At 39.0% G+C, this 22,194-nt stretch overlaps 1 protein-coding gene across 2 annotated transcripts; it reads right to left on the minus strand.

Annotated features, from left to right (window-relative positions):
• Positions 1-646: 646 nt before the first annotated feature.
• Positions 647-19,514, minus strand: clasrp (CLK4-associating serine/arginine rich protein). Of its 2 annotated transcripts, XM_061719426.1 has the most exons (21): positions 19,404-19,514; positions 11,115-11,254; positions 10,910-11,007; positions 10,700-10,801; positions 10,046-10,125; positions 9,772-9,856; positions 9,543-9,679; positions 7,952-8,048; positions 7,552-7,630; positions 7,403-7,476; positions 7,274-7,315; positions 6,937-7,152; positions 6,192-6,509; positions 5,913-6,104; positions 4,154-4,193; positions 2,733-2,793; positions 2,511-2,569; positions 2,388-2,434; positions 2,225-2,310; positions 2,026-2,050; positions 647-1,341 (listed from the first exon to the last, which is right to left on the minus strand). In XM_061719426.1, exons 2-21 carry the CDS (start codon positions 11,211-11,213, stop codon positions 1,299-1,301), a joined length of 1,980 nt encoding a protein of 659 aa, XP_061575410.1. In that variant the 5' UTR covers positions 11,214-11,254; positions 19,404-19,514; the 3' UTR covers positions 647-1,298. The 2 variants fall into 2 exon arrangements, 1 of the variants encoding a protein (XP_061575410.1); XR_009782495.1 differs by lacking the exons at positions 647-1,341; positions 2,026-2,050 and having other exon boundaries at positions 2,278-2,310; positions 4,150-4,193.
• Between the last annotated feature and the right edge of the window lie 2,680 nt (positions 19,515-22,194).

Below are 22,194 nucleotides of genomic sequence, written 5' to 3' on the forward strand. Positions count from 1 at the left end.
AGGTTTTTACTGTCCGATTCAATTTTGGTTGGTAGAGGCCAAAGGGAATGATGGCACTCGTGCAGTTCCTCCTCAGCACCTCCAAGGAACCACCGCACTGGTTTTCCACACGTGTTTCTAAAACAACCCGGAACGGAGATTACATTCATTTCTGTTTTTCTAGTTGACCGTCTGCGGCTCGTCTATTGACATGAAAGTAGTTCTTAAATTGAGGAATTGATCAATAACAAGCGGCGATGGCGCCGAGGTCTGTCGCCACCCAGTGGTGAAAATAAAGTACCACAACAATGAAAACTCGTGTTACATGTGTCAGGATGGCTGAACACATTCACGATGAATTTACAGGTAGGATTCACCTCCACTTTCAATTACGTACAAGAAAACTTAGATGTGGGGCAAGATCAAATTGCATATAGCTTTCTTTTAAATCTTGCCACTATTCCACCACACACACACACACACACACACACACACACACACACACACACACACACACACACACACACACACACACACACACACACACACACACACACACACACACACACACACACACACACACACACACACACACACACACACACACACACGAAAAATTAATTGATACATTTGTAGTTAATTTAAGACAATAAAAGGTAAATAGCTTCAAAGTTTTATTTTCTGTTCTGTTTTTCACATCCCACAGTGGTGAGAACAAAAGTTATCTGCTGTTAACTGGCCAAGGACAGAGTACAAAAAGTGTAATCTATACTTTTAATAAATGCATGGACTAAATCTGCTTTGACAAAGGGGGTTTCATTTGGATGTGTATAAATATCCTGTACATCAGTTCATTAAACCTGTTTAAATGGTCATATGAGCATTTCCTGTGACAGAAATATAAATTGTGGAAAACCATTGACACCAAAAAGTTAAAACTTCAGCTATTGCTTATCATTACATACCATTCAACTTTTCCAAGAAGAGAGGAAATCAAGTAAGCATAAATGAGGTGAAGAAACCAAAATGTCTTCCACAAGATGAACCAGAAATAAAAAAAGCACAGATAAAACTCTGCATGGCCAAAAAAAAAAAAAAGAATCCTCTGTAATTAGTGAATGTGATGAAATCAGTCATTTTATTATTACTCTATACAAGAGTAGTACAAGACTAATAATGAGTTCAGGTTTCTATTTTAGTTTATTAACCAAAAGCCGGTAACTTGATCTCTTCATTTTCCAGGTACGGCCTCTTGCTTGGATCGCAGGTCAGGTAGTGACAAGTCATTGTACCGACAGTTTTGTAGGACACGTTGCACTTCAGTATTTGTAATGTGGACTCCGTGACCGAGACCGTGATCTCCTATTTGGTGAGGGGAAGAAAAAAAATAAATAAAAAATGTATACAGGCCAGCAGTAAACATATATATAACTTAAACTAGCATTATTTCATTACCATGCATGTAGGCAAAGATATACACATTTTTTAATTTAAAAGAATAATCAAAATCAAATCAGAATTTTAAAACTAGGACTTTGTGTATATTCACTGAACAGTTTATCAGGAACACCTATGGGCCTACATATTCATACAGTCACCAAATCAGTCAACGGTGCATAAAGACTCCTGCAGATACTGAGGCTCCAGTTTGGCTCATTATCTTCTAAAGATAATGGACCATATCACAAAGTTACTAGCCAACAGATCTGACTTCAGTTCAACACCTTTGAGGTGTTGTAGAGTCTTAAGAGTATATAAGCAGCTGCAGATATAAAGAATTCATGAAGAATAAACTACTTAACAAGCTTTAGTTTTCTTTACGAATTAACAGGCACTAGAGTATTTATTTTAAAATGTTCCCCCCACATCTGGCCTCTGACCTGCTGAGACTAACCTGTGCCTGAAGTGAAAACCAAGTAGCCTGAGTATTAGATTTGCATGCATTTTGATGAGTCTGAGACACAGTTTGTGTATTAATGTGAAACGAGTAAGGTAAGTCATTCTGCTTGACTGCAGCTGTGATGATTCCTGTGGCTTCTCACATACCTTCTGTGTGAATTGTATTCTCGATCTGAGGGACAGAGGAAAGAGTAACAATGAAAACACCTTTACAGTCTATGAAACTGGCAGAAAAATCAGACGGAGCTGAATAATATTTTATCTGACAAAGTCAAAACCATTTGCTAAACTTAAAATATTTTTTTGATCGCTACAGCTGCTGATGATTGAAAACGTTCAGTCTTACCATATTTGGAGGGCGAAGGCGAGCTGCTCTGGCGGCCATACTGCCTTTCCCACTCATCCCTCTCTTTCTCACGCCGCTCACGTTCCCTAAACATGAAGCGTGTGGGTCAGACAATCACAACACACCAATACCAGAGAACCCACTTCAACATACAGATACTTACTTCATACGGATCTTGCGTGCCATGGCTCGCAGTTCTCCCTCTCGCTCCTGTAAAGTAAACAAGAGCAATGAGGGGAAAAGGAGCATAGAGGGCTTATTTTTCCTGAACGCACACAATACACACCTGCCGTTTGTTCTCCTGCTGCAGGATTTTCACCTGAGCAGCTCTCTTATCTGCCTTGGCTGCCAATCGGGGAGAAAAGAATAATAATAAAAAAAAAAAAGTTTTTAATGTTTGTAATTTGCATAAATTGACAAAGATCTGACACACATGCGGGTCAACATAAATTCAAGAGGCCAGAGATCTACTGAAATGTGCAGAAACCACAAACACAGTTCGACTCACATTGTTTGTTAAGCGCCTTCTGCATTCGTAGTTTCAGCCGCTCCTGTGGAGTCATCTTGGGCTGTAGGTGACAACCAAAGCGTGAGCACAAACTTTCACAGCAAAAGTGTTTGGGTGTATATGTGTGTGTGTGTGTGTGTGAGTGAGTATTTGTGCCGTTAGACAAACTTGATACCATCACCTTTATGTACAGTAGCTGGTGGAGGCGAAAAAAAAAAGGCAGGGGATAAAACAATTACAAGTTCTCTATGATGACTTAAAAGAAACACACAAAAAAAGCTGTAATAGGATAAAGTGCAGCCGCTGTACGTAAACCTATACACAATGTATTTGCATCTACAATAGTGTCAGAGATAAAAGTGGATGGTTGAGAGGGTCAGAGCGAGAGAGAGGGAAGCATGAGCAAGTTCAGGTCCAGCCAGTTTTGAAAAGTTCAGAGAGAGCCACTGGCGTTTTTTTTTTCTAAATCACCAACACACCCACCAGTGGGCTGTTCAGACCTGGCCAGGCAAGAAAAACTGCACACACCCTCACAGGTAGATCATAACTTCTCTTTTTTACAGTTGCACTCAAACTGTTTCTACTTTCCAAGGAAGCAGTAAAAAGACCAGTTGGGTAAACAAATTAATATAGAGTTATTGACCTATCTTCAGTTAACCAGGCTGAAAGACAACTGCTCAACCTTTATGGAATTATGTATTTACATACACACCTACTGCACATATTCATTCGGCTTTAAACAAAACATGGACAATTATCCATTTCATTTTAAATCAAGTGGCTCTGCAAGTTCAAATATGTTCATCATGTCTTCTTATTAAACTAAAGTTGTTTGTTCAGATAAACAGTAGAAAAGAGATGCAACACACACACAATATACATATATATACACACACACACGCACGTATCTATTATTGGTCGAAGACTGAGCTCACTTTTTGTGTTACTAGATAAAACAATAACTTGGCTAAAAACAAATCACGTGTTTTAAAAGAAAAGTCACATTCTGTACTGTCAGCCTTCTGAAGTGTAACCGGCACCCTGAAGTACGTTTGCCACTATAAACAGGTATAGAAAGACAATTCACTCTCTCACGCACACATGTTTGTACAGTATACATACATCCACCAACCACGCAGACCCTCAAAACAACTACGACTTCAAAGACTAAATGTTTCCTTCATAAAGAAATAGCAATGTTTAGGTAATTTTCATAGTTTCAGACAATACCGGTATTCAAAAGTACATGCTGGGTTTTTACTGTTTACTTTCACTTTTGGGTGGGTAAATAAAAGCAATCATTCTTTTTGGGAAACACTGGCTTCTACATCCCACTCTGATGGACAACCATGTCAGCCTGTCAGGGATGAGGGAGGCGGAGGCTTTAGCAAGAAACCCAACTAGAACAAATTCTTACTGACTTTGGCAGCTCCCGTCTCTTTACCACCCGGTGTGTCAGGCCTGAAGGAGAGGGAAGACAAAAAAAAAAAATGGGATGTGAATATTTTCATTTATGGGTTAAAAAAAAAATATCAACCATGAAACACATTTTAATCCTGAGGGGGAAAACCTACTGATGATGCACTAAATCTATTATAAGAAAATATCAATACAACACTTTCCTTTAGTCAATCCAGAGTCATGAAACTATAAATAAATCTATCATTCTAATGAATTGATTTCTCCTCGGCTGTGCACTTTCAGAAGCTCAGTCTTCTTATACCATTACTCCGACAGTCTGGAAATGAACAATAGTGAAATCAAAACTGCACCAAAGAGTATGGCTTATTGTTTACTGTAAGTTGGGAAAAAAATACAATAAAAATGCAGACATGCATTCTGCAAAGTAACACAATTGGATTTTTTTGTCTTCTGACACACTATAGTGACGTCTCAGGTAAGTAGTTGGTACTTAAGCCTTAAAATATCGTACATAGCTTAAAAAAGGAAAACCTGCAACTGATATATATAAAAAAAGTTTATTTTTCAAAGTTTTTAAACCCAACAAATAATGCAAAACAAAATAATTGCAAAGCTAATTGCATATACACATTACAAGAAGAAATAAGTTACCAGCATTTACAATGAGATATTGCTACACTGGTAATTTAGGACTTTTTACCAGGTAAAAATGTAGTTATATATAACAAATGGGTTTAAGGTGTATGCTGTTTGAGTGTATCCAAACCAGAAGAAGGATTCAAGTGAATACAACTGCTTCGTATACTGACTTCTTTCCCCCCCCTCCTTATGGATTTAAAAGTTGTTTCAAAAGAAGTTTCATGGACAGTTGGGAACTATTCCTCCATTAATATCGCAAGTTAAAACCACCATTTACATTTAGAAGTTGTTAACATACAACATGTAGTCAGTGACAGTTTCTAGCGCAGCCACATATTACTGCTCTGATGTTTTTTTTAATAATGAGGTGGTATGTATTTAGAAAAAAAACTAAACAAAGGCTTGCAAATCTCTCTCATCTCAACCCCACACTCAAAAATATTATAAAGTTTCCTTGCTGATTGCCCCATTTTATGCACGTGCCACATTTATACACTTACATTTATCTGAAATATTGTCGGTACAGATAAAACGAAGAACATGCTTCAAAGATAAACCAGAGAAATATTCTATAACAGCTCGACAAATCACTTTATCTCAACCGGATCATGCTCATTTTGACTTGTGGCAGAAAAAAAAAATAATAATAATAACTGCTAAAATTCCAACAAACAATTGAGGACAGCTGCAGTTCAGAGCTGGCGTAGCCCCATACGTTCCAGACCCGAGGCAGTTAATGCCTGTACTGGATTTAAAAATCAATAAGACAATATTAATCCCAAAATGTAAATTACAGCAGAATTCCTGAACATTTTTAGTCAATTAGCAAATTATGTATCAATACATTAAGTTGATCAATAGCATGCGAGTCCTCAAAAAAGGGGTTGTAGATCTAAAAAAGTCCTATTTCTTCTAGAGGAGATCTGAACATTTTAATCGAAAATCTGCGGTGTCCACTTATAGTCAATATATAGCTAACTTAAATATACTAGTATAAACAGCTGATGTAGCAATAAAACCTAGCCGGACCTAACTAAATACTAATATTTTCCAACATTCCCATGTTTAATTGTGAGTTGGCTCGATTTCCTGGGTCTCATGTTCACCCGGTCTACTTACTTTCTCAGTTTTTCAGAGATGGCGGTGGCAGCAGGCAGGGACCCTCTGTGAGTGGGGGAGGGACTCTGGGTTGGTTCGCTGGAAGACTGAGACGGACTGCGGCTTTGGCTGCGGCTGTCTTCCCGATGGTGTCCTCCACTGCTTCGCCCCCCTCGCCTTGAACTGCCTCCCTGCCGTGAGCTGGAACGGGACCTGACAGCGAAGACAAACACTCAGATTACCGATGGCTATTTTTTATTTTATTGCAACAGCAGCAGCCTGTCGGGAGACTGGTCCAACCTTGTTCGTCTGCGTTCTGAATATCGTTTCCTGTCCCTGTCTCCGTCTCTGTCCCGTTCTCTGTTTCTGTCCCTGTCTCTGTATCTGTCATTGGACCGTGATCTTGTCCGGTCACGTCTCCTCCACGATCCGGACCCTCCGTTGCCTCCTCTTCCTCGCGAGTGCGACCTGGAACGCCGTCTCGACCGCGAGTGACTCCTGGATCGGTGCCCATCCCTTCTAGCCCGGCCTCGTCTGGCTCGTCGCGAATGGGAAGATGAGCGAGAAGAGGACCGGGATGATGAGGATGGGGAGCGACTGGAAGATGACCTTCGTCTCCTACACAAACACAGATGCAAAGTGTCAATAATATGACCAATCCAGAGCCTAGCCTATCTTTGAAATAGTTCTGCTGTGTGATGTAATAATTTTATAGTACTGAATGTATATCATGTTTGGTAAACACAAAAAACATCAGTATTTTGCATATATTTGCACTGCCATAATACCACATGCACAACTATAAACGAGTCAGTGTCAAAGCTTAATCCGACCTATAGCACACATTTTATATTTGTGCATGCACAGTCACAGTGGCCCTATTTGTTACAATCCAGCAGCAATTTCTACCGCTTTGAAAACAGAATCCCCCTCACCAACCATCAGTATTCTTGAAGCATCAACATCTGTAGTCATGTTAATGAACATTGTGACTGTAAGAGAGAAAGTAACCAAATAAAAGCCAGTAGAAGGGAAAGTTACCGACCGGGAGCCCCTGCTATGACCTGAAGAGTGCTGCAAGCTGGAGGGGGCATGGCCAGTGTGAGGAGCAGCAGTCTGTGCTGCTGCTGCTCCTGCCGCTGCTGCCGCTGCTGCTGGAGCTTCTTCGTCACTGCCTCCGTAGCTAGTGATGAACGTGATCTTCTCTGGACCAGGAGAACGCGATCGTGACCGTGACTCAGAGCTGGATTCCGACTCTGGCCTATAGAGGATTAAAGAAAAAATTAAGCAAAACAAAATCGAGATATTAATAGATATCACATTCAAACATAAATTAATCAAGAAACTGAGCATGAAATTACAAAAACAGCTGCTTAACTCACCTTTTGTAAGGATCATATGTTGGGCTGTCTCTTCTTGCATAGCTGAAATACGACACGATAATTGAGCACCTTCTGAAAGTAATGTGTTGAGCTCAGTGGACGATTTCAGTTAAAAACCTGCAAACTCACCTTGGTGGGCTGATCTGTCGACCTTTTAGCCTTTTCTCTCTGAACTCTCTCCTCTGTCTGCGAGAGCGGCGGCCCTGAGGAAATTAAGAAAGTGTATTAAAAAACTAGAAACAAAACTAAAATTATAGCATGAATGGATTTAATCTTACAGAATACATGGCCTTCTCTGCTTCTAGGGCTTTGGCATGTTTAATGGCCTCTACTTCCTCCTTGTCTTTTCTCAACATCCTGGGAAAAAGGTGAAATAATAATAGCAGTTAAAATAAATACAATAACAAAATAAAACAAACAGCAGATTCTGATTAAACATTTGTCTCTAAAGTATGTGATTGGCATCTGAACTGAAAGGGAAGCTCGAAAGCTCAGAGAAATTGTGGCAACAAAGTTTCTTCTGATAACTTTGGGGATCTTTTTAACATTAACTGAGTGGGAGACGAAAAGAAAAAACACCTACAGATTTGCAGGGATTTACTTTCAGGGATTGTTAATTACAATAAAATAAACAAACAAAATAAACATTTTCCAGAAAGGTTTTGTGTAACATGTTACCTGACAAAGTCCCCCTCAGCCATCCCATATGGAGTTGCCATCTTGTTGAGGTCCAACAGCTGTTCCTGGTTCAACTCGTCAACATCTACTTCCACATCTATGCATTAAAATAATAAATAAAAATAAAGGATATATTTCAATGCAGCAGCAAGTAGATCTTCCCCTCAGATTTATGCATTACACGTTGTGGTAAAGCCGTACTAATACCAGTAATACATATTCAGGTATACTGGTGAAAATAAGGATACCTGTGACTATTTACTCCTATGCACCATCCACTATTGTGTAGTTTTTTGTACTGTATATGTAAGGGATAATGCCCGACGAGGTGTACATTTTCAGAAATATATGGACGACGCGGGGGCGTGAACCGTCCTCCGCTTCACGTCGGACGGTTCACGCCCCCGCGAAGTACGTATATTTCTGAAAATGTACACCTCGAAGGGCATTTTCCCACTTATACCACGGTCAGTTACCAAAAAACATAAATATTAAATAAGTTATTCATGCTTTAATGTGTTTTCAGTTGAAATCATTAGTTTTATAACAAGCCACAGCTGAGCAGACTATTTAATCTCTCATCTGCAGTCGTTGTAACCTGGTAAATTACAAAGTTTTTTAACAAGCCATAACTCAGTTTCCTTCGTAACGGGAGATATTCTAGTCCGCTCAGCTCGGCTATTTTCTTTTCTCTCCTCTTCTGCATCCCAGTCATCAAAATTGTTGAATTCACCAAATAAATTAAAATAAATTAGAAAATCACTCTTCTTCTCTGAATCTCTGTTGCCGTGGTTACCACCTGGCAGTTGATCCAGCGCAATGATATTAAAGTTATCAGGCAATTTGACTGAACTTGTAGGTTGTACATAACATAGGTTGTTATAAGTGATAACCTACACCTAGGTGTAGGTTATCACTTATAACCTACACCTGCCAGCCAATCAGAATCGAGTATTCACACAGGCCGTGGTATAAATAAAATATAATCCAAATTCTGAATTGCTGGATAGAGCTAGAGCTAGCTTCCTCCAGGAAAACTGCGTCATGCTCATTATGCAGGCTGCAGTTTCCAGAGGTGGAACAAATGTTATAACATGAGAAAACCTAATCAAGCATTTAAGGAGTCATCACATGAAAAAACACAAATGTATCAAGCCAAAGGGAAAAAGGGACAAAGCGTAGCAGTGAACTCTAGAAATAGGAAATTCCACAAAGAGAGCCAGAAACCCACAGCAGTGACAGACAAACCATAATTGTCCTGGATGACCTGCTGCTGTCGAAAATATTAGAGTTCGCTCTGTAATTCAACATGTGGAGCCAGGTTAGTTTTGTCAGGTCAGAAACATTTCTGAAACAGTTCTCTCCAAACTGTGCGAGACTAACTGATCATATTTCATGTTAGCTTAAGGATGTACAGGCAAGCAGCTTCAAGTTGGGTTGGCTTTGTTACTTCACCCTCTTTCAACCTTGTGAAAATCTACCAAATGAAAACAGTTTTTAAAAATGCTGGTTCCCACTTTCGTTTAATATCAAAGACTTTATTTTACCATCTGGTGTATGACGCTCGTCACTGACAGCAACATATTCTCACCGATGTCAGGGATGCCCTCGTCCTCCTCAGATTCACTGTTCTCTGAATTGTCTTCATCTTTGTCTGAATTTGTTTCGGGTTCTGGTACGGTGCTGTCTTCATATGTGTAACCAATGGTGGCCCTTTTCTCCGCCAGTCTGCAAAAAAAGTGAAGAAATATATATTTATAATTGGCCAACTTAAATTCTACAGAAGAAAAAAAAATAAGAAAACCACTACATTCACATACTTTTTCTTCTCATCCTCATTTGGTTTGGAGAGGCCACCGTAGAGCTCGTCCAGGTAGATCTGGTATAAACACTGTTCCTCAGAGACTGTTGGAGGAATTAGGACAGCAGGGAGTTACAATGCAGCACACAACTGCAAAATATACCCATTGAGAGCAGACTAAAGGACTATTATGGTCACATTATGTTCATATAAATGTGTACTGTGTAGAGCAATGTGGAAAAGTATCAACAGCATTTCATTTTCTATGTTATTTATTAATAGTAAATACTCACTGTTGGCAAAGTCATTCTGCACGAGACCTCTGTAACGCTCATAATTACACTTCCTCTCCTCCATCTCCTGCTCTGGGGTGCTGTGTGAGATGAACAGAAGGTTGTTTGTCACATTTACCAATACACAGAGCAGTGTTACAAGTGTCACTAGTGATTCATAAACACTTGAACAAAAAAGACAAGTGATGTACAGTATGATTTAAAAATGTTCTTTGTCTTATTAAAAAAAAAAAAAAGAAGTATCTTTTGGGAAATGGTGAATGAATATAACAATAATTGTAAATTATATAAATATATATAAAAAAAAAGAATCTACCAGCAAAACCATTGCAATATAATACCGTACTTGCAAATCACTCTACAGAAATTTTAACATTGACTTCTGATGTGGAAATTAAGACATTCGGAAGCATGAATTTAAGGCACATTTGAATAAATCGGACATGCTTGGTACATAATACACAAAATCAAATATCTCCCTCATACTTCAAAACAATTTCTCTTAAAACATAATGATGTCATCAAGAATTCATAACAATCCACAAAGACTAACCCCACAGCCTTCAATCATAAGGCAAGGAAATTATTCAATAAACAATGACACTTGGCACACACTTTATTTAAATATGAAGTTAAAGGAATTTCTTGGCTTACGTTGTGCTCAGCAGAGGAGGAGTGTAGGTAGGGATGTAGTCCAAGTGAGCCCTTACATCAAATCTGTCAATCATGTTGTTGGCATCTCCTTGCCATGGCATCCTTCAGACAAAAAAAGAGAAAAGAGGCATAATGTGACCAAAAACATCCCAAAAGCTGCGTACATATGTATTATGATGTTAAATATGTGGCTTGTGATAATTTCCTCACATGTTTGCAGGGCTCTCTGCAGCCAGGGCCACAGCAGGATCCAGGTGGATCTTGTAGGCTCGACCATGAACCTGGAGAAACTGAGCTGGATCTTTTTTCTGTCAAGACAACATGACAAACATAAACGCCTTAATAATTAACCCCACGATTGGACTGGACCGTTTTCTCATCAAACCACAGACACACTTAAGACAAAGCTTCTTACTATCTTCTCGTAGTACTCCCGCCGACGCTCGCCGCGGCGCTTGTAGTCCACCATCATGCCGCGGAGCTTGCGCTCATGTTTGCGGGCCTCCTGCCACATGACGGCGCCGCTGGGGGTGGGGGCGCGGCGGGGCACGGCTGCTGCACAGAGGTGAACGATGCCGAAACACGGGAAAGAGGAGAGAGAGAGGGAGAGTACGTGGAGGTCAATGCAATTCAAATTGTTTTTGTCCTGGGGTAGGCATCTAGCGCACCCCTTTCCTTTACAAGCGGTGCCTTCATCTGAGCAGTCATGCCCTGCGAGTAATGTCATATTTGGAGCTCGAAAAACATTAGCAGAAGTATAATAACAACATGCTAAGAACTATATATATATATATAAAAAAAAAAAAAGGAGGTCCCCATTTGAAGGCGTTTTGAAGAAAAATGCTGCTGGTAGCAACATAACATGCACAGTAAAAATTATAAATATTTTTTTCCAACTCTAAAAGAAAGTCAATAATTTAAAGAATCTTATTTAATTTGGAAGTGTGTTTCAAAAAGCCAGAATTTTCAGCTATTGAATACAGCTATGTGTTATCCCCAATGATGTGCTTTTTTCTACATAATAAAACATAAAAGGTTAACCTCCTCAAGAATGCCAATTCAACTTTATTTTGCCAGAAGTTGTACACGACTTTAAACACAGATTAATCAACCACCTTTTACCAACATGCTGGTTTATCCAGCTGAGACTCTGCAAAGACACTTTGCAGTCTTTGGTGCACTCTAAAACAGACCATGCTGTCAAGTAACAGATCTTTGCCTCAAACTCTCAGTACATTATATTATTTTTATCCTAATATTAATATAATTTTTAGTTACCAACTTTGTCAGATACACCATACTTTAAAAATGTAATAAATATAATCATGTAAACTATTCAATTAATTTACATGATGTAATATTGGGATTACTATAAAAATGATATTTGCATGCATAGCTATTTCATACTCTTGTGGATTAAATGATTCAACAGTTTAACCTATATGAATCTGCATTTCCTGTGTAATGCTGTGTGAGCTCACTCAAGGTTCCCTCCTTTACAGCCGTATTTGTCAGCGGCAACATGACCTGAAGGACTAGCTACCAACTTTTATGTTAGTGCAGATTATCAAAAGACAAAAAAAAAAACAGTTAGAAAAGCAGCAAAAAAAAAAATAAGTCTGAAGGATGTTTTTCAGCCATCAGTTCTAAATTATGGAAGCAATTAACAGAGTGGGGGAGAAAAAACAAATAAGTAAAGCTGTACTAGTAACTAGGTATGATTATGTCCAGTTACTCATTGTGGATAATGGATGGATGAATGTACTAGTAACTCAGTTGTATTAAACTAGTTACTGAGAACAGAGAGAGCAGCAGGACCAAAGCAAACAGATGTTAACTGGTTGCCTCGAAACCAATGCCAGCAGTTAACCAGCTGGTAGAGAATGCTTTGTTTTTTTATTCTCAAGGTTTTATTAGTAAGTATTGATAGAAAAATACCAATTGTCAATATTTTCAAGCCTTACACATACATTTCACAACAGGTCATTTTATCCTGTTTTTTTTTTTTTAAGGTGACATATAGGAAAACTCGCTTTTTTAAAACGTCTGAACATGAAAGTTTGGCATTTGGGGCACCTATCAAGTCAAATCAGTGTGTGTTGTTGAGTATTCTGCCCCTTACCCGAAGGTCTGTCTATTGTTGTATTTGTGAGCAGCAGTCAATACTTGTGCCTAAAACCAGAAGGTATTGGAAGTGCTCAGCACAAAACAGCATTTCCTGCCATAAACAGACGAGCTCTGTGGATTCACTTCATTTTGAATCGGACTACTTCACTACCCTGAGGCAATGCAAAGCTGGACTGGAAACTAAAATATCAAAAGAGGGATCAGGACCAACTGTTCATGACAAATCCATAGATAATGAAAATTTCTGTAATTTATTTAAAATTAAATATTTAACTTAATAAAGTGCATTTATTTGGTTGTTTGAAAAGACTAAGAGCAGATGTGGAGTCCTTGTTAATTAACTTGTAAAGTTAATGTGGAATAGTTGAATATCTTATCAGCGGTTCCAAAATAATAGTTTTGGTTACTGTTTTTGGTTTCTAGTGTGTGCCAGCCTCCCCCAATCAGTGTGTGTGTCTGTAGGGATTGCCTTAGCTTGTTAGCTGCCGAGCAGTCAAAAATGTAGCCTGTCTCAGCCTTTCCCACACGCTGACTGGCAATCCTACCCTCCAAAACACACATGCTTCTTTATTACCCATGTCTGAGCCGTTCTCACACTTAATAATTAGGTAGACATGGCTCATTTGTCATTGCAAGATTCAGCTGATCCGAGTTTGCTTTCACACTGTACTTTGACCAATGAACTGAACCTTTTGAACAATCTAGTCCCCTAGTTGCCTGCGGTGGAACTCCATCAAGAATAACCCAAAGAGAAAACAAGACAAACAATGAACATACACCTTCCTCGTCTTTTGGTTAAAACAGTGCAACTTCCATTTTCCAGAATATCCTGCCCTGTAGTACACTTCCTGCATTTCGTTCCCTTGAAGCAGACTGAGACCTTTTTTTAAGAGGACCGGGGGCCAGATGTAAACGTGCGGCGCACAAAAAACGTGCGTACGCAACTTTCTACGCTCACGGTCGGATGTTCGAAAAGTGATTTGAACGTAGAAAGTTGCGGTCTTTCACACACAAATCAAGTCTGGCGTACGCACTTTTCTGAGGTTTTGTCCGTTGGCGACACTCACTGGTGATGCAGTGAAGTCCAGAATATGAGGAAACATGACGTCAACAATAAGTTCACGACCACACGTTATTTCTGTTATATCTGTTAGCAGTAGCTAAAGTGCTATCGGAAAATTATTCCTACCGAAAACAGTTTTTTTTAGGTTCTTATGTTGCATAATTGCCTTTCGGTTGTTACTTTTTTTATGTAATAAAAATATTAATTTAATGTGAAACACAGTCCCCTTTTTTTATCCAAATATGTTATTTTTTATGCGTTATTCTTGACACATTTGGATGATACTGTATGCAATGATTTCACTGTATTTTTTTTATTTCTTGTAATTTTGTACAGGAGAGATTTTTGTTGGACTGTAAGAGTAAACAGGCTGGCTTTTTATTTTGTATAATTTTATTCTACATTTTTACTTTGCTGAGCAAAACTGTGTTTAATAAACTATACTATTAAGGATTTTTAATATTTATTTGATATATTAGGGTTTTATTTAATTAATACTATTATAATCGAACAACAGAAAAATAATCGTTAGAATATTGGTCCAATTACTTATTACCAATTACTCATTAGTCAACTAATCGATAAAAATAATCGTTTTTAAAATAATCGTTTACCCCCAGCCCTAGACAAAGCATTAGCTCACGTGAGCATTTGGTTTCTGAAGAGCAGTTTTGAAGCCTGTTTTTCTGTGTAGGGGGGCAGCCATGTTGCTTGGGAAGCCGAAGGGAACACCCCCTCTGCAAAGTCAGTCAGTCAATCAAAGTTAGCTTTGGCCATCAGCTACTTCTGAAGATCCACACCGAAATATTTGCAGAGCTGCCTGCAAATGTTTTACAGCACTGTATAGCACTTAAACACGTTGACTCAATGGTGAAATCAAAAAAATACTGTCAAGTTTAGCTGACACTGGGTTGGTAAAAATAGCTGGCTGCTTCGCTAAGCGGGGTAGCATGACGATTATGGATGAGCAAGTCAGAGTGGCTGATCATTGGCTGAGCCAGCTGTCAATCATTTTAGAAATAAATTTAATGCTTTGTAAAAGTTCTTCTGGTATGGTACAAAAAACTTCACTTTTCATGGTTGTGTAATCAAACAACCGAGACAACATTTTTTGAACAAGGCCGTAAATATGTTTATTTTTACTCTAAAGTTGGACATTTTAACACGGGAGTCAGAGATTGATTCACTTTTGCAGTCAGACTTGTCCAGTCGAGGAACTGCAACACATTTTTAAGTTCTGCATAAGCCTCAACCTGGAAGTCAGATGGTTGGCACTTGGTTCGAATATTTACAGTTGAACTGGTGTGTTTTCAAAGCTGGTAACTATGTTTCTTTCTGCAAACGTTTTCAATGGAAGTGGGGAGGGGTGTGTTGTTTGGACTTTGGCTTGCTCAGTCCAGGAGAGGGGCCACAGAACAAACTGCATTTAACGGGAAAGGACAGTTTACACAGGGTGAAACAGAAGTTGTAAAAAATTATCTTTGGAGTTATTTAACCAATACATGTTACAGACAACCCATTTACAATACCCAGCATTGTATTCAATTTGTGGAAAAATAAATAATACTTCACCTCTAGTGTTTAGTGTCTAGTTAATTTTTGAAGATTTGTGGAAAAATGTTTGTCGTGTTATTTAGCGCACTTCCATATTTTAAGATGTGTAAGAAGATATGTTTCAAATGTATGGTCTATAATTTCATGTATAAAGGGAGTGTGTTGTAATTGCTCTTAGGTTAGATTTGTAAAAATACTTAGGTCTTATAATTTGGAGCACTCCATTTATAGATTTCCAGTGACAGGGAGAGAGAGAGGAGAGGAGAGGAGAGGAGAGGAGAGGAGAGGAGAGGAGAGGAGAGAGAGAAGCCCCTGTAACCTGCCACAGAGTTTTGGAGAAAATGCAGAACTTATTTTAAGTCCATGATTTATTATGAAGATCTAGACAATCCTATTTTGAATGATGTCAATTTGCGGCTTTAACAAAGAAATCTTAATTGTCAGATCAAAATTAAAAGAGATCTGAACTAAAGCAAGTCATTTCTGTATCAATATTGCCAAAAATAGTCGCCAATTTACATTTTTGACATAATCCAGGGACTTAAATGTCCAACCAGAGTTCAACAGGAACCAGGGTGCAGTCTACTGGTATAATCACAGGAAAAGTTTTCAGACCCTGATTAAGGTTCTGAAAAGTACCACGTACCAAAAAAGAAGAAAAAACTAAATCAGATTTACAGCTTCTAAAAACATATGCAATCAGCAGGTCACAGTCCTGGGAAGACCCATTTTACCTCCTCTGTGATTTTTCTAATCTCTAGGCAAAAGAAGAGTCTCTTCTTTGTCCCCCCCCAACCCTTCCCTTTGTGATTTAAGATACCTTTGTAAAATACCACCATCTATGTTAGCTAAGATGGATACTATTAATTTTGTAATTTAGGCATCTTCTTTATATGTACAGTCCACATAGAATGTCTTTTTTTTGAGTGGCAAAAAATATGTATATAAAATGTCACTTTGCAGCCAAACTAATCATTGAGGAGCAATGTGTCAAAATCGACCATTAACCAGTGGTATAATGTCACAGTCACACTGTGCCCACGCAACCTCAGGGCTCAGTTAGACTCAACAACTAATGTGACTAGTACCAGAAAACAGCAGGAAAGCTTTTTACCAGAATTAAAAATTATTACCCGTTCTTGTTCAATTTCCATCGAGCAAGGCATATTTCCAGGCATTCAAAGACATCAATAACAATATGTATCATTTAGCACACACTTGCGTCCTTTACTTGATTCTTTCATAGATAAATATTTCATGTTAGTAAAAAAAAATGTTTAGAAAACATTCAGTGTGTCTGTGTATATTATTCAGATTCAGATGACTCTATTAATCCCTTTGGGAGGTTCCCTCAGGGAAATTGACATCTCCATCTCACACACACAGCACTGTCATTTACAAATCAAACACCCCAAAAGCCAAACACCCATATAGAGATAAAAATATAAAAAATTAAAAATAAAAGATAAAAATAGAAATAAATGTGAATGTACTTTATTTATATAGCACCTTACATCGACCTACAGGTGAACCAAAGTGCTTTACATAATAAACATACAATCAGCAAAATAAAACTAGAATAAAACATATGAACATATAAAACATCAAGAGCAAAGTATAAAAAAGTGTCACCACACTACTGGGTATTAAAAGCCACCCTGAATAAATAAGTTTTCATTTTAGATTTAAAAAGGCCCAGGTCAGAGATGGTGCGTAACTCACAGGGGAACTTATTCCAGAGCCTGGGGCCGGCAACTGAAAAGGCTCGGTCCCCCCAGCGCTTCTGCTTTGACCTGGGCACTTCCAACAAACGTTGGTTGGAGGATCTCAGAGCTCTGCCAGGCCCACGCACCGTTAAAATCTCTGATAAATAAGGAGGGGCAAGGCCGTTAAGAGGTTTAAAAACAAACATTAAAAGTTTAAAATCAACTCTAAAACGAACAGGCAGCCAGTGAAGGGAATAGAGGACCAGGGTGACCTGCTCTCGTCTGGGTGTGTTCGTTAAAAGACGGGCAGCTGCATTTTCTACCAGCTGAAGACGGCTAAAAGAAAATTGGGCGATGCCAACATAAAGTGCATTGCAATAGTCCAATCTGGAGCTGACTAGAGCGTGGATAGCTCTCTCCATGTCGTGACGGCTAAAAAAATGTTTTTACTTTGGCTAAAAGACGTAACTGATAAAAACTTGCCTTCACAACATTGTCCACTTGTCAGTCAAATTTTAAAAAGCTATCGAAAATCACTCCCGAGTTTCTAACTTTAAATTAAAGGTAAAAATTAAAATAAATAAAAAATAAAAAAGTTCAGTGCCATAAAAAGAATTATATGGATAGAAAGTCTATCCATCCATCTTCTTCTGCTTATCCGTTCCTGGGTCGCGGGGGCAGCAGCCTCAGCAGGGATGCCCAGACTTCCCTCACCCCAGACACTTCCTCCAGCTCTTCCGGGGGGAGCCCGAGGCGTTCCCAGGCCAGCCGAGAGACAAAGTCTCTCCAGTGTGTCCTGGGTCTTCCCCGGGGTCTCCTCCCGGTGGGACATGCCTGGAACACCTCCCTAGGGAGGCGTCCAGGAGGCATCCGGTACAGATGTCCAAGCCACCTCAGCTGACTCCTCTCAACGTGAAGGAGCAGCGGCTCGACTCCGAGCTCCTCCCGGGTGACCGAACTCCTCACCCTATCTCTAAGGGAGCGTCCAGCCACCCTGCGGAGGAAACTCATCTCGGCCGCTTGTATCCGCGATCTTGTCCTTTCGGTCACTACCCAAAGTTCATGACCATAGGTGAGGGTAGGGGCGTAGATTGACCAGTAAATCGAGAGCTTCACCTTTCGACTCAGCTCCTTCTTCACCACGACGGACCGATACATCGACCGCACCGATCCGTCTGTCAATCTCCCGCTCCATCGTTCCCTCACTCGTGAACAAGACCCCGAGATACTTGAACACCTCCACCTGAGGCAGGACTTCTCCACCCACCCGGAGAAGGCACGCCACCCTTTCCCAGTGGATAGAAAGTGTTGTGTAATATTGCACTGTCCTGGTTATTGCACAGTTATTGTACACTGACTGACCAATAACCAGGAGTATGTATGTATATATATATATATATATATATATACACACACATACATATACACACACACACACACACTTATTTCTTTAAACTACTAGTCGGTCACTAGTGATCAACACACCTGTGTCACTACTTGACATTGGACTGAACACGCACCTGTGTAAAACCTGTTATCAATGTATCCTTCAGGTTTACTATATATTATATTGAACTGACCTGTCAAACCTTGATTATATATTTCGTGCAATGTTTAAAAACTCATCTATTCATTTAAATGTTTAAAGTAAAATAGATGAATATAAATAAAACAATGTTAGGAGAAAACACACGTTTACTCCTCGATTTAGTGTCCCATTTGTATTTATAAGAACCAGCTAAATTAAAAGGTAGAATGCACTTCTAAACTGTGAATTAGGACTGTTGATGGTGATTCAGGTAACATTTATATTCACGGTGACAGCTAGGAGATCACAAGCTAAGCTATGCTAAGCTAAGCTGCTGCTCCGCACAACTCTGGATTTAAATATTCACCGTGGAAACCAAGTGTGTGTCATTTTGGCCAGTCGTGATGTGAGATATCGCCGTTTTCAAAGTGACGGTAAAGTTGAATACAGCCATGCTTGTGGTTGCGTTTGTTAGCCGGGCCTGCAGCCGTGCAGCTATTAGCATCACAGCTAAGTCGCGTTAGGGCTGATTTATGGTTCCGCGTTACACCGACGCAGAGTTTACGGCGTAGGGTGCGCGTCGCCGCGTACCTCACGCCGTAGGCTCTGCGTAGGTTCTGCGTCGATTTACCGCGGAACCGTAATTCGGGCTTTAGAAACCACATGAGACTCTCAGCCTCACAGCACAGACCAACACGACCCGCTGTCTGCGCTCCACTCCCGTACCTGTTTGATGGTTCACCAACACGAAGTGGGGTTGTTCTCCGTTAGCCGGGGCTGCTGCTGCTGCTGCTGAAACACCACACGCCTCCTCACCAACTCCTGGTCTGCAGTGCCGGGCTCGGCCGCCGGGGGGCGCTGTTTCGGACCTGCAACTGAGACCTCGGCCGGATTATCCATATACTGAACCGGGCGAGCAGGGTATGGAGGTAGATTTGTGTTTTAATCAGAGCCTCTGATTCAGAGGTGTAGTAGAAATCTTGGTTATCTATACTTCACTGGAGTAATTATTTTTCAGACGACTTATTACTTTTACTCAGGTTACATTTTCACACAATTATCTGTACTTTTTACTCCTTACATTTTAAAAACAGCCTCATTACTCTATTTCATTTCGACCTTTAAAAAAAAAACTATCCAGTTAAATTGCTCCATCCGGATAGAGTGAATTTGGTTGTGGTTGTTTCAGATGTTCTTGTCCAGTTTTGTTCTTACATCCTTTGCCCTCAGATTCCTGCAACTAAACTTGGATGTACATTCCAATAAATGTTAGGATAAATGATAACATGCCTCTGAAGTTTGACTTTTTGCACCATTACAATACTTATAGGCAACTAGTCATATCTTCTGCTCTCTGAAACACATGCTCGAGTAAAAAACTTGAGATGATACTTCAACTTCTACAGGAGTATTTTTAAACTCTAGTATCTATACTTCTACCTGAGTAATGAATGTGAATACTTTTGACACCTCTGGTCTTAATTATTCAATCAAAAAAAGATTGCTTCAATCAAAAAATATATTTTCAATTAAAAAAATGTCACTTCAGTCAAAAGAAAATTGTTTCAATCAAAGAAAAAAAGTGTTTGAATGCAAAAATATATTTGAGACTCAAAAAAATGCATTTGAACACTGTTTTTCTTTCATTGGAAATGTTTTCTTTGATAGAAGTGAAGTTTTTTTTTGTTTGAAGCAACTTATTTTGATGATTAAATGATAAAGACACAAATGCCCTACCCATAATATGGCCCAAACCCAAAACAACACTACTTCAATCCAAAAAGTTGCTTCAAACAAAAAAAACGTACCAGGGGCACCAGACAATGAGGGGGCACCAAATCAAATGACTAACTGGACCATATATGTCATATTTAGTTATTTTCCCTATATATTTGCTGGAAGAGGAGCAAACAGGTAGGGCACACAGCAGTTAGTAACCAATGATATAATAAAAATACATGAAAATAATAATAATAATAATAAAATAAAAAGAATTGCGTTTGAGTTAGTTAGTTAGTTAGTGACCTACTGAAAGAATACACCCCCTCCCGTACCCTCCGCTCAACCTCTGCTGGACTTCTTTTCACTCCCACCTCACACCTTAGCAGCATGGGTGCCCGAGCTTTCAGTTGTACGGCACCCAGACTCTGGAACTCCCTCCCCCCACACATAAGACAAATAGACTCCATCACCACATTCAAAACACAACTCAAGACTCACCTGTTTAAACTTGCCCATTCACTTTGACCGGTCACCACACACTACCTCCCACCATACTGTTCTGTTATCTGTACTGTTGCTCCTTGATTGTATGTATTGTGTATGTGTGTATGTATTATAATTTCTACTTTATTATTATTGTATTTCCTGTATTGTATTGTTTTGTTTTTATTCTGTAAGGTGACCTTGGGTGACATGAAAGGCGCCGTTAAATAAAATGAATTATTATTATTTAATTATTATTATTACCGAGACGTGCCCTCATTCAGAGCCTTAATGGCGTTGGGAATGAATGAGTTTTTAAATATGTTCCGGTTAGCCTTTGGTACACGGTACACGTCTACCTGAGGGAAGTAATTTAAACTCGCTGCAGAGTGGATGAGTAGGATCATTTTCTATCCTAGCAGCTTTTTTCCCAATCACTTCCTTATAAATACCACTTAAGTTTCTCTGTGTCTTCCCTATTATTTTTGAGGCTAGTGAGTGAGTGCCTTAACAACTTAACAACCTTAAATCTAACAGCCTACACATTGCTATTTTATTAATGTGCTGTTCCCTACCTTCACATCAGCTCATTCAGTAGGCCTGTTTGATTGTTTAGTCATATGCTGTAATAGTTTTGCATGTAGTCCTCAGACAGGCCATATATGATGGAAATGATGATAGTTAACATTTGGTGTTACATTGGCTTGTGAGTTTTATTCTGATTGGAGCATCAGTGTAGTATGGCGTTTTTAGACTCGTGTGTATCTGTGGTGTTACTCTTAGTTGGTTGCTTGTCTTATACATTTATTTGTAGTATGAGTGTTGAGCATGTACTTCAGCAATACGTTCATGTAAATCTATGGTCTTTATAACCATGGTAAATTCCCCTTTTTTTACCATAAAATGTGGGAGGAGGGGGGCACTTCAAGTGTGGTCAAGTGTGGAACCACACTGAGTCCATCCGGGTCTGTAAGAGACATATATATATATATATATATATATATATATATATATATATATATATATATATATATATATATATATATATATATATATATATATATATATATATATATATATACATGTCTATGATAAGAGAGGCATCATTTGATGCTTTTGTGAAAGTGAAATATTAGACAGTTCAGATCAAAACATGCTTAACCACAATTACTAAAAGCTGTTGTTTTTTTTAAAATTAAAACTAACAGCTGACGTCTTAAATATGTTTTGTCATTGATTTGCAATTCTTCAATTCATAAATGTGTTGGTTGTCATTATATGTATTATCGCTTTTAAAAACAGAAATTCAAAT

The sequence above is a fragment of the Cololabis saira genome, chromosome 4 (genome assembly GCF_033807715.1).
Source record: "Cololabis saira isolate AMF1-May2022 chromosome 4, fColSai1.1, whole genome shotgun sequence".
Classification (NCBI taxonomy): Eukaryota; Metazoa; Chordata; class Actinopteri; order Beloniformes; family Belonidae; genus Cololabis; species Cololabis saira.